A 15,210-nucleotide genomic window follows, 5' to 3' on the forward strand; every position below is an offset into this window, starting at 1 on the left:
TGCCCAAACCTATTGAAATCTTTGGAGATCAAAATAAGCTATTGAAGATCCAGATTTGGACTTCTGTCCACCCATGATATGCCATGGAGTGCTATCTCAATGACTCTTTGTTCTAGGCTTTTATTTTGTAGCCACTCAGGCTCATTTTTGGTTCAGGAACCAGACCACCAAAACTCTTACCAAATCTGGCAAGGGACCTGTTTGTTCCACTGGATTCTATCAGCCCACATCTCCATTCACTTTCAGTGTCTTTGATTTTGGAATCTTTTGTGAAGTTTTTCTGAAATTCCCTTGAAAACTCTTGACACGCTCCCACCTTCTAGCTTTGCAAGCAATGTCACAACATGCACGGCTAACAGAAAGGACCAGGCTGCTCCAGTAGGAATACAAACGACCCTTCCTGACCAATAGTTTCAGCACAACCACTGGTTTAGGGTGAGGATGAGGGGGGACATCTCCCCTTCCACCCTCACCTCCCCCAAAATAATTTTTGGCATATTATATTCCCCTCCCAAGTTCCAAAATTGCCCCTGATGTTTCCCCCTCCCCCATAATATGGCAGGGCCTCTGACTTTACACTCCCATCTTTAGATGAGCGATAATCAAAGATTATGAAAAAATACATTTCAGATCTGAGCACTTATAAACATAATAAACATTTGCAACAGTAATTACAGAAAAAAATATTGGTGCCCAATTTCCACGCATTAACCTCTGATCACAATCCTTCCGCTGCCTTCAACAAGAACATCAAACTGTTACAGCTCAGCACTGAGGCAACTGAACAGGCCAGTCAATGCCTTCACTTACTGGGTCTTGCATAAGTTTTTCAATTTGAGCCTCACAATCTTCATGTGTCCCACGTGAACGCTAATCTTGTGAAGGGGGAGAAAATTATACTTCATTCCACCCACTTGAATACACTGTCTAAATCAGTGTTCCCTTTTATGCTACAATATTGCCCCTCATATTAACACAGTGACCAGTGGTGGTTCTTCAGCTGGATAATTAATATACCATTGGAATCTATGGTTCAATGGCGTGGTCTGTAAAGGTCTGGCCAATCTCCCTCCCAGTGTCCCCTACAGATCACTAAAATTGCATGTGCACCAACCAACAGCACCATGAACAAGTTAATATCAACGACCAGGGGACACTTCCACTGGAGACACTTGGGTTGGCCCTCTGTATTTTGTTATGAGGCAACAGCATGGAACAATTTCTACTGAACGGGCAAGGTATTAAAGCATCTCCTCCCTCCTTAGCACTGCACACCAATGGCAGGAGATGGGAGTGCCCCATTCACTAAATGTAGGGGCTGGTTGGACTGTTTCCACCATGCTCCATGCAACAAGGTGCAAGAATACCATTCATTTCTGTGTTGGACAAATATTTGGTTCACTCACAACTCTATCACATGCCATGTCTACCACACAGCAACATTATTCCTGGACATTCACTGGTGTGTCAGAGAGAGAGAGAGAGAGAGAACAGGCACTATGGGTGGGTGAATGGATCACCATGTACTGACACAAACTGGATGGCATTACACACAAGGGACATCAGTAAAGCTCTCTATTAGAGTGTAAACTCTTCTGATTCAGAAATTCAGAATCTCCCATTCATCCCCTACCCCACCCCACCACCCCCTACCCCTACTTTCCAAAGTTCAGAAATCAACTTCTTGCTTGTTGGGTTGCCTGTTATCTAAATAGGATCCTGAAGCTGGTCTTTTATGTCCTCTTTATTTCTGACTTTGCTGGGAGGCTACTGTGCCAGTAGTCCGGATTATCAAAGGCATGAATGTCGCCCTCAGTCACAAACACAGTACTGTCGTCCAGGTATTCAGGGTTCTGCACGACGCTCACATAGCCGTTGAGGTAGGCCCGTTTGTTCATGTACTCATATTCCTGGTCATCACTTGGTTTTGAGTCAGATTCCTTCTGACTCTCAGGTGACTGGGTATTGTTCACATCACTGGCTTTATTGCTCAAGGGATCCACTTCATTGGCAGGCTTCAGACTCTCTGCAAACACAACAGGAATACTTGTGAATCACTAGAAAAATGACAAGATGCTGGGAGGTTTTTAATTCTTTCCGTTTCTCTGCTGTCGGGCCATGGCTCGTGCTGGGGTTCAGTTCCTTGGACCATGGCTATCCTGCCAGAGAGGCATCCAGGCCAAGCATTATTCTGTCCTCGCCTCATGTCCGCACACAAATATTGGCAGAAGTCATCACTTGGTAGCATTCAAGAGTGGAACTGCTGGCTGATTTATGTCCCCAATTAGAATCCCCCCCCCCCGCCATCCTATCCATCACTGGCAGACCAGATAAGTCAGGACAGGCCATGGACTGAACCTTGGACTTTCCTGGTCTTTCTGTCTCAGTACTACTCCAGAAATTGCATTTACCTCCCGCACCATTGAGGGGGGGCGGGGCGGGGCGGGGAGTTACAATGCTGCAGGGTTTCTGTATTAATTATATGTACTGGAGAAAGAAGAGTGTGTGACCTACAATTAAATGAAAGAACAAGCTTGCACTTATGTAGCACCTTATCACATCCTCAAAGCACTTTGCAACCAATGAATTACTTTTGAATTACAGTCACAATTGTTATTTAGGAAAATACAACAGCCAGTTGTGCACAGCACAATCCCATAATCAGGAAATTAGATAAATCACCAGTTAACCTGTTTTTGGTGCTGTTGGTTGAGGGAGAAATGTTGGCCAAGACATTAAATGAACTCCCTGCTCTTCGAATAGTGCCATGGGACCTTTCGAAATAAGTAGAGAAGGCTTTGGTTTAACATCTCATCCTAAAGACGCACATCCGACAACACAGCTCTCCCTCAGTACTGAGGGACTGCACCAGATTGCCAGCGTAGGTTATGTGCTCAGGTCCTAGAGTGACACTTGAACCCACAGATTTCTGGCTCAGAGGTGAGAATGCTCCCACTGTTCCAAATTGATAGATAAATGACACCAAATTCAATGGGGAAACTAGTTGCTTTTTAACAGAACAAGTCTTAATGTTTTCAGTATTCTTAGAAAAACTACATTTTATTTTTACTTTTGTGGTTTAAATGCCACATTGTCCTCAAAGAGTGTACATTTGATACTTACCAGCTGTAGAGCTTCTTTGTTCTGGCATCACATAGCCATTAATGTCCACCTCTGCTTCATCAGATGGGGAAATCATCATGTTTGTGCCATTGGAAAAACGTGCACTGCTGTCTCGCGAGCGGTGGCCACGGAGCTGTAGCGTTCCGTTCAAGGATATCTCTTCGTACAGATCAAGCGAGGACGCTGTACCTCGACCTTCTGAGGACTCCGAGATAGTTCGAGTCGTGGACTCATTCCGTATCCTTAGTGAGCGCTTTGACCCCAGATCTCCATTCTTCATTCCAGCCTAATAAGTGAACAGGTTACTTTGTTATATCTCACTGTATCCTGCTGAAGTACACATTCTTTCTCTTACAGATTGCATGGGTTAAAGAAGAACTTTGTTGTATGGGGTAAATACTCCATGAGCCCCAGTACATTTTTCTTTATTTATTGGGTTTCATTGTTATTCCCTCAGAGTCTCAATTTCAGCTACTAAACAATGAAGTGCACACGAGCCAAGGAGATCTGTGCACAGACCATCATAGGCCATTGTTTAAAAAAAATGTAGTACATGTTCTATGCTTTTTTTTTTTCCAAGCAATATTCCCTCTCTCATACTCTTATTTCTTCCTTGCATATAGTTATATAGTTCTCCCTGAACCATCAGACAATCTGCATGCACACCTCCAATAGGTGGAACTCTATTAGACCCAGGTAGTTACTATTGGTTAATAACTTTGGAAGTGACCTTCCTAATATGCCTGCCCTTCAACCAAGCCTCGGGCCATCTGCCATCTACCATCAATGGCGCTACTCAGTGCCGAGCTTGCGGCCAACATTTCGCCGTAGGCAAATAGGCTTATACAACTGTGCCTGGTTTCCAGCTGTCTTGGGCCCCCTTGCCACTGGACCAAGACCTTGCTCAGCTAAGCCCGTGTAGTTGCCGGTGTGCAGCAGCCACCCCACGTTAAAGGCATCTTCCACTTCGTCAGTATGAAGTTTGGGACCTGGAACGTCAGGACTCTCATGGACAATCCCAATAGCAACAGGCCGGAACGCCGCACCGCCATAGTTACCCGGGAACTCAGACGTTTTGACATTGATATCGCCGCCCTAAGCGAGACCCGGCGGGCAGGGGAAGGCCAGTTGAAGGAACATGGTGGAGGTTATACCTTCTTCTGGAAAGGGAAACCAGAGGCAGAACGCCGCCTTCATGGAGTCGGCTTTGCCATCAAGAATGAGCTGGTCGACCGCCTCATCCTATCCCGGAACTAATGCGCCACAGTCATCAGTGCGTAAGCCCCTACACTTGATGCAACGGATGAGGCTAATGAGGGTTTTTATTCCAACCTCGAGACATCCTTGTCCTGCGTCCCCACGGGCGACAAATTGATTCTCCTGGGTGACTTTAATGCCAGGGTCGGCAAAGGCATAGCCCTTTGGGGAGGCATGATTGGCAGAAAAGTGGTTGGAAAGTCAACTCCAGTGGTATCTTACTCCTGACAACATGTCTAGAACATGAACTCATCACCAACACCCTGTTCCGCCAGAGGGACAATTACAAGGCATCATGGCAACACCCTCACTCCACACTGGCATCTGCTTGACTATGTCATCGTCCGAGCCAGGGATCGCAAGGATGTGCGCATCACCCGCGCCATGACAGGAGCTGACGACTGTTGGACGGATCACTGCCTAATCCGATCCATCATCGACATTAACATAGCCCCAAAGCAGAGGGGACAGCAGAAGCAGTGCCGCAAAAAAGTTAATGCTGGCGCACTGAGAGACCCAGCTAAGAGAGCCCTATACAGCCAGCGTCTCACAGCCAATCTGGCCTGCCTTGATGACCCTGAGATGCTGAATGCTCACAGCATTTGGTCTGCCCTCCAGGCCTCTATAACCAGTGCCTGTGAAGAAGACACTTGGTCACTCAACCAGAAAACATCGGGACTGGTTTGATGAAAATGATCAGGAGATCGAAGAACGAATAAATCGCAAGCACAAAGCATTTCTGAGCCTCAAGCAATAACCCAACTCGGGAGCTGCAAAACAACATAGACGGCTCAAGGCTCAGGTCCAACAAAAAAACCAGGACCTAAAGAACAGGTGGTGGATGGAGAAAGCACAGGAGATACAACAACTGGCCGATAGCCATGATATGCGAGGATTCTTCATTGCAGTCAAGGCCACCTACGATCCAAACTCCCAAGGCCCCACCCCACTCCTGGACAAGAACGGGGAAACACTCATCAAGGACACTGAGGCTATCTGGGCCCGATGGAAGGAGCACTTTGAAGAAGATCTCCTCAATCAAGACTCTGCCTTTGACTTGAGTGCTCTAGACTCCATCCCGCAGCATGCGACCCGCAACCAACTCTGAAACTCCAACGTTGCTCGAGGTAGGCAAAGCCATAAAACAGCTCAAGAATAACAAGGCTACGGGTGCGGATGGAATCCCTGCTGAGGCGCTAAAATATGGCAGAGAGGCGCTGTTGGCACAGATACATGACCTCATCTCATCTGGTGGGAGGAGAGCATGCTGGGAGATCTCAGAGGTGCAGTGATTGTGACCATTTTTTTAAAAAGGGGACAAGTCCGACTGTGACAACTACAGGGGAATCTCCCTTCTATCAGCCACTGGGAAGGTTGTCGCTAGAGTTCTCCTCAACCGTCTTCTCCCTGTGGCTGAGGAGGTCCTCCCGGAATCACGGTGTGGATTTCGTTCCCTATGGGGCACAACAGACATGATCTTTGCAGCACGACAGCTGCAGGAAAAATGCAGGAAGCAGCGCCAACCCTTATATATATGGCCTTCTTCGATCTTACAAAGACCTTTGACACTGTCAACTGTGAGGGTCTATGGAATGTCCTCCTCTGTTTTGATGCCCCCAAAAGTTTGTCAGCATCCTTCGCCTGCTTCACGATGACATGCAGGCCGTGATCCTTACCAACGGATCTACTACAGACCCAATTCACATCTGGGCCGGGGTCAAACAGGGCTGCGACATCGCTCCAACCCTCTTCTCAAATCTTCCTCGCTGCCATGCTCCACCCCACAATCAACAAGCTCTTGCTGGCGTGGAACTAAACTACAGAAGCAGTGGGAAGCTGTTTAACCTATGCCGCCTCCAGGCCAGGTCCAAGATCACCCCAACCTCTGTCGTTGAGCTGCAGTACGCGGACAATGCCTGCATTTGCGCACATTCTGAGGCTGAACTCCAGGATATAGTCAATGTATTCACTGAGGCATATGAAAGCATGGGCCTTACGCTTAACATCCGTAAGACAAAGATCCTCCACCAGCCTGTCCCCGCCGCACAGCACTGCCCTCCAATCATCAAGATTCACGGCGCGGCCCTCGACTACATGGACCATTTCCCATATCTCGGGAGCCTCTTATCAGCAAAGGCAGACATTGATGCAGAGATTCAACATCGCCTCCAATGCACCAGTGCAGCCTTCGGCCGTCTGAGGAAAAGAGTGAAGACCTGGCCCTCAAATCTACCACCAAGCTCGTGGTCTACAGGGCTGTAGTAATACCCGCCCTCCTGTAATGGATCTGAGGCATGGACGATGTATAGAAGGCACCTCAAGTCGCTGGAGATATATCACTAACGATGTCTCCGCAAGATCCTGTGGATCCCCTGGGAGGACAGACGCACCAACATCAGTGCCCTTGACCAGGCTAACATCCCCAGTATTGAAGCACTGACCACACTTGATCAGCTTCGCTGGGCAAGCCACATAGTTCGCATGCCAGATACGAGACTCCCTAAGCAAATGCTTTATGCGGAGCTCAGTCATGGTAAATGAGCCAAAGGTGGGCAGCGGAAGCGTTACAAAGACACCCTCAAAGCCTCCCGGGTAAAGTGCGACATCACCACTGACACCTGGGAGACCCTGGCCGAAGACCGCCCGAGGTGGAGAAAGTGCATCCGGGAGGGCGTTGAGTTCTTCGAGTCTCAACGCAAAGAGCATGAAGAGGTCAAGCACAGACAGCGGAAGGAACGTGCGGCAAACCAGCCCCACCCACCCCTTCCCTCGACGAATATCTGTCCCACCTGTGACCGGGTCTGTGGCTCTCGTATTGGACTGTTCAGCCACCAGAGAACTCACTTTAGGAATGGAGGCAAGTCTTCCTCGATTCTGAGGGACTGCCTATGATGATGACTATTGGTTCTACTCGGACATAAAAGTTCCCCTTTAAGCACATTTTCAGGATCATTTTCTGTGCTTCCATCGCAGAACCTCATAGCCCAAAGTATTTTCTGACCACACAAATCTGGAACACTGTCCTTCATGACCAAATTCCCGATACACGTTTTTGTTGCGTGTAACTCTACGAGAGCACAAACTCAGAAACGTACCCTTTTTATTTGAAATGTTGTTGTTGGTACCCCTTAAGGCAGCTTCTTGGGACAGTAGACAGTGAGCTCTACTCTGCATCCAAAGCTGGATAAATGCAGCGACTCCCTTCATCACCTGTACTCCAGAATAGCATCGTACACCCAATAAAATGCGAGTCGAGGATTCAACTCTCAGGAAAGGGGAGCCAGGTTCAGTCAAGTAAATAGGGGAGCAAGTCCCAAGGAGCGCTGGCCTGATTTTGTGCTGGAACAGTCTATGGGGGAGAAATTAGGGTCATGGGGAGGCAGTAACAGGATGCAAACGACTTTTAGCCCTGGTGCGGTGCAGCTAATGACTCCTGCTAAATTCCACGAGTGTTTAGTGGCGGCGGTAACCAGTAGCGACCTGCTCCGCTGCGCCAGCGATGACTACATCATCACCGTGTGCAGTGCCCCGTATTCGCCCCGGGACAAAAATTTGCCCGCGCCCCCTGAAGCTGCGCCGGGCGACAACGATAACTTCTAGGGATGTGAACATGGTGGCAGGAGGCTCGCGGGGCACACCCGTTAAAGGGGAGGTGGCGGGTGGGTCAATAAAAAAAAAAATGTGCTGACTTGTCGCACCCCATTGCCACTTTGAACGCAGGGTCCGTACCGCAATCTGGCAGCCTGGCACTCCGCAGAGAGTGCCGGGTTTGTGGCACGACACCCTGCTCCCCAGTCATCATCATTGGCAGTCTCTCGGAATCGAGGAAGAATTGCTTCCACTCCTGAAGTGAGTTCTTTGGTGGCTGAACAGTCCAATACGAGAACCACAGACTCCGGCACAGGTGGGACAGATAGTCGTTGTGGGAAGGGGTGGGTGGGACTGGTTTGCCGCACGCTCTTTCCGCTGTCTGCGCTTGATTTCTGCATGCTCTCGGCGTTGAGACTCGAGGTGCTCAGCGCCCTCCCGGAGGCACTTCCTCCATTTAGGGCAGTCTTGGGCCAGGGACTCCCAGGTGTCAGTGGGGATGTTGCACTTTATCAGGGAGGCTTTGAGGGTGTCCTTGTAGCATTTTTGGCTCGTTTGCCGTGAAGGAGCTCAGAGTATAGCACTTGCTTTGGGAGTCTCGTGTCTGGCATGTGAACTATGTGGCCTGCCCAGCGGAGCTGATAGGGCCCCACAGAGTTGGCAACTTGGGTCCTGCCCTTTAATGGAGGGGCTATGCGGCCCAGTGCGTAGCGCTACGCCCCTCTCCCGACCAGTCAGCACCCCAGAGAGGAAATGGAGCGTGTTTTTTTGCCCTCCAGTTCCTCTTGGGTGCAGTAATCCCAATTTCGAGAACGAGGTGAGAGTCTGCAAAAGGTCCCACCTCAGGAATGCTACCGCCCCCAAACGGGGTGCAACGGAATTTCTCGGCCTTATGATTAAACTGAATGCTTCTTTCTAGCATTACATATTTTTCACCTGTTTGATGAGATCACCGGTAATTTTTGAAGGTGGCAGGACAGGTTCGCAACACAGTTAATGAAGTATATGGGATCCCGGGCTTTATAAATATAGGTATAGAGTACAAAAGCCAGTAAGTTATGCTAAACGTACATAAAACAGTAGTTAACTCCAGCTGGAGCATTGTGTCCAATTCTGGGCACCAAACTTTAGAAAGGACGTGAATGCTTTGGAGAGGGTACAGGAGAGATTACTAGAATGATTCCAAGATCAGGGATTACAGTTACGTGGATAGACTGGAGAAGCTGGGGTTGTTCTCCTTAGAGCAGAGAAGGTTGAGAGGAGATTTGATCGAGGTGTTTAAAATCATGAAGAGTTTAGATAGAGTAAATAAAGATAAATGGTTTCCAATGGCTGAAGGGTCGATAATCAGAGGGCACAGATTTAAGATGATTGGCAAAAGAACCAGAGGCAACATGAGGAAAAACATTTTTACGCAGCGAGTGGTTAGGATTTGGAATGTACTGCCTGATGGTGTGATGGATACAGATTCAATAGTAGCCTTCAAAAGGGAATTGGATAAATACTTGAAGGAGAAAAAATTGCAGGGATATAGGGAAAGAGCGGGGGAGTGGGACTAACTGGATTGCTCTTCGAAAGAGCTGGCGCAGTCTCGATGGGCCGAATGGCCTCCTTCTATGCTGTTGATTCTACAGAAAAAAGAATTCACTCCAAAAAATTCGAATACTACTTGGTGCTTGCTACAGACACTAAAAACCATCTAATGTGTTGGTTAACAATTATAATAACTATACTCAATATTCAAACAATTAGGGGCCTAAAGATCATCCAACATGTCCATTAGAATACGAAGATTAAGAATATTCTGTAAGATCCTAATTATTTTTCAGAGCCGTCCTTTTTGATGGGTTTTCATGTGCTATCACAAAATGCTACTTTTGGCACCGTTCGTCGGAAACACCGAATAAACCTCATCCTGTACCTACCTGTCGAGAGCCATCTGGGCCAATCCCATTCATTGGCATATACCCCGCTGGCAAACTGTTGCTCTGAAAAAGTGACAGAAAACAAATTTGAAGTGGCACTTAATGACAAGAAAGTCACGAACCAAGACTCAGGCATACAGACACTTAATGGTTTGAAATTGCTCGCTCTGATTTAGCGGAGGAAAAATTGCAAAAAAAGGTATTTCAGATCAACGTGTTAAGGATTTATACACGACTAACCCAAGGCATAATTTTAGAGCTTCCAGTCGCCTGTCACTTTAATTCTCCCCTCCACTTCCACTCTCATCTCTGCACTCTGCCTCTTACACTGTTCCAATGAAGCTCAATGTAAGCTCAAGGAACCGCACCTCATCTTTCAATTAGGCACTTTACAGCCTTCTGGACTCAACATAGAGTTCAACAATTTCAACTCATAACCTCTGCCCCCATTTCTTTTTCTGCTTTGGATTTTTTTTTCTCTCTTTCCCATGGCAGCTGTTGATGACTCTGCCATTTCCATTTACACCCTATCGAGACTCATCTTTTGTTTAACTTGTCCTTTTTCCTTCCACCATCATCCCTTTTGTCTCTTAAGCTCTTGTGCCTTTCACCCTATCACAGACTTTCCCTTTTGTCACTGTCACTACCTGCCACCCCAAAAAAGACCCATTTATTCCTACTCTCTGTTTCCTGTCAGTTAACCAATTTTCAATCCATGCCAGTATATCACCCCCAATCCTATGAGCTTTAATTTTGCACACTAACCTCTTATGTGGGACTTTATCAAATGCCTTCTGAAAATCTAAATACACTACATCCCTTAACTATTCTATCAGTTACATCCTCAAAAAACTCCAGTAGGTTTGTCAAATATGATTTTCCTTTCATAAATCCATGTTGATTTTGTCTAATCCCATTATCACATCCTTTATAACAGACTCTAGCATTTTCCCTACTACAGATGTTTGGCTAACCGGTCTGCAGTTCCCTGTTTTCTCTCCCTCTTTTAAAAAAAAAAGAGTGGGGTTACATTTGCCAGCCTCCAATCTACAGGAACTGTTCCATAATCTACAGAATTTTGGAAGATGACAACCAATGCATCCACTATTTCCATGGCTCCCTCTTTTAGTACTGCAGAACATAAGAAATAGGAGGAGTAGGCCTTTAATACGATCATGGCTGATCTGATCATGGACTCGGCTCCACTTCCCTGCCCGCTCCCCATAACCCTTTACTCCCCTTATCACTCAAAAATCTGTCTATCTCAGCCTTAAATATATTCAATGACCCAGCCTCCACAGCTCTCTGGGGCAGAGAATTCCATAGATTTACAACCCTCAGAAGAAATTCCTCCTCATCTCAGTTTTCAATGGGCGGCCCCTTATTCTAAGACTATGTCCCATATGTGGAAATATCCTCTCTGCATCCACCTTGTCGAGCCCCCTCATTATCTTATAAGTTTCAATAAGATCACTTCTCATTCTTCTGAACTAGTGTGTATAGGCCCAACCTACTCAACCTTTCGTAAGTCAACCCTCTCATCTCTGGAATCAACCAAGTGAACCTTCTCTGTGAACAGCCTCCAATGCAAGTATATCCTTCCTTAAGAGATGTTAAGCATTCATTTATGCACTATCCTGTATATAAATCTATGCACTATCCGGGCTATAAATAGAGCTGGAGCGCAGGGCCCTGGAACATCGTGGCGGAGGTGCAGCGAATGAGGGTACGGGGCCCAGAAGAGCAGAGGGCCCAGGGGCAGCACAGACCTGCCCACACTGCGATGTGTGCACACACTCTGTCCATGCAGCAGAGCAGGTCTCTAGTCGTCCTGGTTAATCCTTGCCACTGGACCAAGGCCTAGCTCTGTCAAGCCCGTGTGGTGGCTGATGTGCAGCGGTCACCACACGTTAAAAAAAATCCACACACAGGCATCTTCCACCCCCTCAACTGGAATTCAGGACTGGAACATCGGGTCCTTCATTGAAACATCTGTGAACTCTCGAAGTCATCCTCGTTCGAGGGACCGCCTATGATGATGATCCTTCCTTAAATACGGAGACCAAAACTGTATGCAGTACTCCAGGTGTGGCCTTACCAATACCCTGTACAGTTGTAGCAGGACTTCTCTGCTTTTATACTCTCTCCCCCTTGCAATAAAGGCCAACATTCCATTTGCCTTCCTGATTACTTGCTGTACCTGTATACTAACTTTTTGTGTTTCATGCACAAGGACTCTGGGATGCAGATTATCAGGCCCTGGGGATTTATCGGCCCTCAGTCCCATTAATTTCTCCAGCACTATTTTCTTACTAATAATCATTTCCTTTAATTTCTCTTACTTACTAGACCCTTGGCTCCCTAGCATTTCTGGGACGTTATTTGTGTCCTCTTCCGTGAAGACAGAACCAAAGTATTTATTTAATTGTTCTGTCATTTCCTTGTTCCCCATTATAAATTCTCCCGTTTCTGACTGCAAAGGACCTACATTTGTCTTCACTAATCTTTTTCTTTTTACATACTTTTAGAAGCTTTTGCAGTCAGTTTATATGTTCCTTGCAAGTTTACCCTCATACTCTATTTTTCCCTTCAGGATAAAAACAAGTGGCATCTATAGTTTTGAAGGAAATATATCCTTTCTAGGAGTCTTGTTTAATAACACCCGTCATTGATGGTTGATTGTTACTGACATTGTTTTGAGAGAATTCCACTATAAAGATTCAAAGCTTTTCTGTACAATTTGTAGAGAAAAATCAGCATTGGAAGGAGCAAGAGTTCTCTACCTAGGGAAAGATCACGCGGTTTTACGTTTTATTTCTCTGTATGTCTAATTTTTAAAGATAGTGTGTGTATTTGGACTTGAGCGCCCAAGTAGAAAAGGATATTGTTGCATTTGTAACCTGGAGTCAGGTATCTAATTTGTTACATTACTGGCTGATGCAAAAGATCAACACAGGGCAACTTATCCTCAAATTCACTTCAGCTGCTTTTGAACTGCGACTCATTTAATTCCGATTCTGGGAGATAAGTGTTCACGAGCTGGCTCCCTGTGGTTATATTACTAAATCTGGCCCCTCTATTCCAGTAACAGTTGGACACTCAGTTTTCCGTGGGCCTTTGAATTTGCCGCTGCTTTTATTGGTCTAAATGTCAGGAACTGGCTGATGGAAGCCAATTTTCCTGAATCAAAATGAAAACACCAGTTTCTCCCTCCTTGTGGAGAGTCTTATCTACTCTCTCCTTCCCTTGCCATACTTCTTTCTTCCGCATTACAGGCAACTGGCAGAAAGGGCCTTTGGTTCCCTGTAGTCTGCTTACTGGCTTGACTATGAACCAAGAAAAACCACCTAAGTGAGATCGTCGTTTTTTAAAAATGCATTCCGGGATGTAGGCGTCGCTGGCAAGGCTAGCATTTATTGCCCATCCCTAATTGCCCTTGAGAAGATTGTGGTGAGCTGCCTTCTTGAACCACTGCAGTCTGTGTGGTGAAGGTGTTCCCACAGTGCTGTTAGGGAGGGAGTTCCAGGATTTTCACCCAGCAACGATGAAGAAACGGCGATATACCTCCAAATCAGGATGGTGTGTGACTAGGAGGGGAACTTGCAGGTGATGGTGTTCCCATGCGCCTGCTGCCTTTTGTCCTTCTAGGCGGTAGAGGTCGCGGGCTTGGAGGTGCTGCCGAAGAAGCCGTGGCGAGTTGCTACAGTGCATCTTGCAGATGGTACACACTGCAGCCACGGTACACCGGTGGTGGAGGGAGTGGATAGGGTGCCAATCAAGCGGGCTGCTTTGTGCTGGATGGTGTCAAGCTTCTTGAGTATTGTTGAAGCTGCACTCATCCAGGCAAGTGGAGGGTATTCCATCACATTCCTGACTTGTGCCTTGTAGATGGTGGAAAGGCTTTGGGGAGTCAGGAGGCGAGACACTCACCACAGAATACCCAGCCTCTGACCTGCTCTTGTTGCCACAGTATTTATGTGGCTGGTTCAGTTAAGTTTCTGGTCAATGGTGTTCCCCAGGATGTTGATGAGTGACAGGCAGAGATTCAGACCACAGCAAATGCTCAACAGTTTGAGCTGCCTTGTGACATCAGCATTTAGAGCAGATGAAAGAAGAGAGAACCAATTGCCCGCCAAAAAAAAAATTGCGCTTGCCACAAAATCCTTGTTTTTTTTATTAGCTTGTTTCATACCCTGTTGGATTCAATCCTCAATCTTAATCCGGCAGGTGTTGGGTTATCCAACATGGTCTCCATCAAATCCTCATCGAGGTCATATAGTTCTTCCTCGTACTCGCGCAGAATCCTCTGTTCACTAACATGGGTGCTGTTGGCCCGGTCATCACCCTAAAGGAATAAATACACAGAAAGGTTAGGGAGACAGCCATCGAGTTCTCAATAAAAGAGGTGCAGGGTCAAATGGCCAAAGACGCTGTTAACTCCTCAGAACATAAGCACCAATATACTAATCTGCAGGCAATCCAGCACTAACTAACTCTCTTCAACCTGTACAAGGGTAGATTGGGAAATTAGAATGGAAATAGGAAAACCAGCAAAAGCAGTCCATCTTAGTTACCACAATCAAAATATTGAAGGAAGAAAAACAATCTGTAATACTTGTAGGATGTCACACTATTCTTATAATGACTGATCTAGTAAGCTACTTCTGGTTACTGTCTGCACATCACTGTGTCTGTAATAGATGAAAAATTGCTTTTTTAACCTTGACTGTGTGTATATACAATTTTGTCTCAATTCTAACTTAAATGAAAGTCAGTGGCAAATCTACATAAATTAGCACTGTTAATAGAGAACAGCAACAGTAATTGTTTAAAACGTGGATTCCATGGGTGCCACTCACTCTGGCACCACGCTTAAGCGATTCTTGATTCAGCGAGTGTCATCAGGCTATTTTGATCATGGAGGTGCTTGTACCAAGCTTGATCCTGCCCTCACGTGACATTCATGCACAAATAGAACCAGAGACGCCTACAACACAAAGGGAGGCCATTCGGCCCGTTGTGCCTGTGCCAACACTTTGCTATAGCAAACTAAAACTAATCCCTCTGTCCTCTTTTCCCCAGAGCCACAAATCTTCAAATATTTATCTAATTTTTCTCTATAGTATGCAATGGTCTCTGCATCAACCACTGCCTGTGGCAAAGCATTCAATGCTTCAAGAACCCTGTGTGCAAAGGAATTTCTCCTAACACCAGTGCTCACTCCAAGTGATTTAAAATTGATGACCCCCCTCGTAACTGATTCCACAATCAGAGGAAAGTGTTTTGCTACTCACCCTATCAAAACCCTTCATTATTT

The 15,210-nt window shown here is 46.5% G+C and overlaps 1 protein-coding gene across 3 annotated transcripts in view; it reads right to left on the bottom strand.

Moving 5' to 3' along the window:
- Window positions 1-1,675: 1,675 nt before the first annotated feature.
- erbb3a (erb-b2 receptor tyrosine kinase 3a) overlaps window positions 1,676-15,210 on the bottom strand; it is a 170,598-nt gene continuing 157,063 nt past the window's right edge. For all 3 annotated transcript variants that reach the window (XM_070869544.1, XM_070869546.1, XM_070869547.1), the window contains 4 exons: window positions 14,086-14,238; window positions 9,894-9,956; window positions 3,124-3,409; window positions 1,676-2,026 (listed from right to left, as the gene is read on the bottom strand). In XM_070869544.1, the coding sequence (XP_070725645.1) occupies window positions 1,734-2,026; window positions 3,124-3,409; window positions 9,894-9,956; window positions 14,086-14,238 (795 nt within the window). In that variant the 3' untranslated portion in view covers window positions 1,676-1,733. The remainder of the gene's footprint in view (window positions 2,027-3,123; window positions 3,410-9,893; window positions 9,957-14,085; window positions 14,239-15,210) is intronic.

This window comes from Pristiophorus japonicus, chromosome X, assembly GCF_044704955.1.
Source record: "Pristiophorus japonicus isolate sPriJap1 chromosome X, sPriJap1.hap1, whole genome shotgun sequence".
Lineage (NCBI taxonomy): Eukaryota > Metazoa > Chordata > Chondrichthyes > Pristiophoridae > Pristiophorus > Pristiophorus japonicus.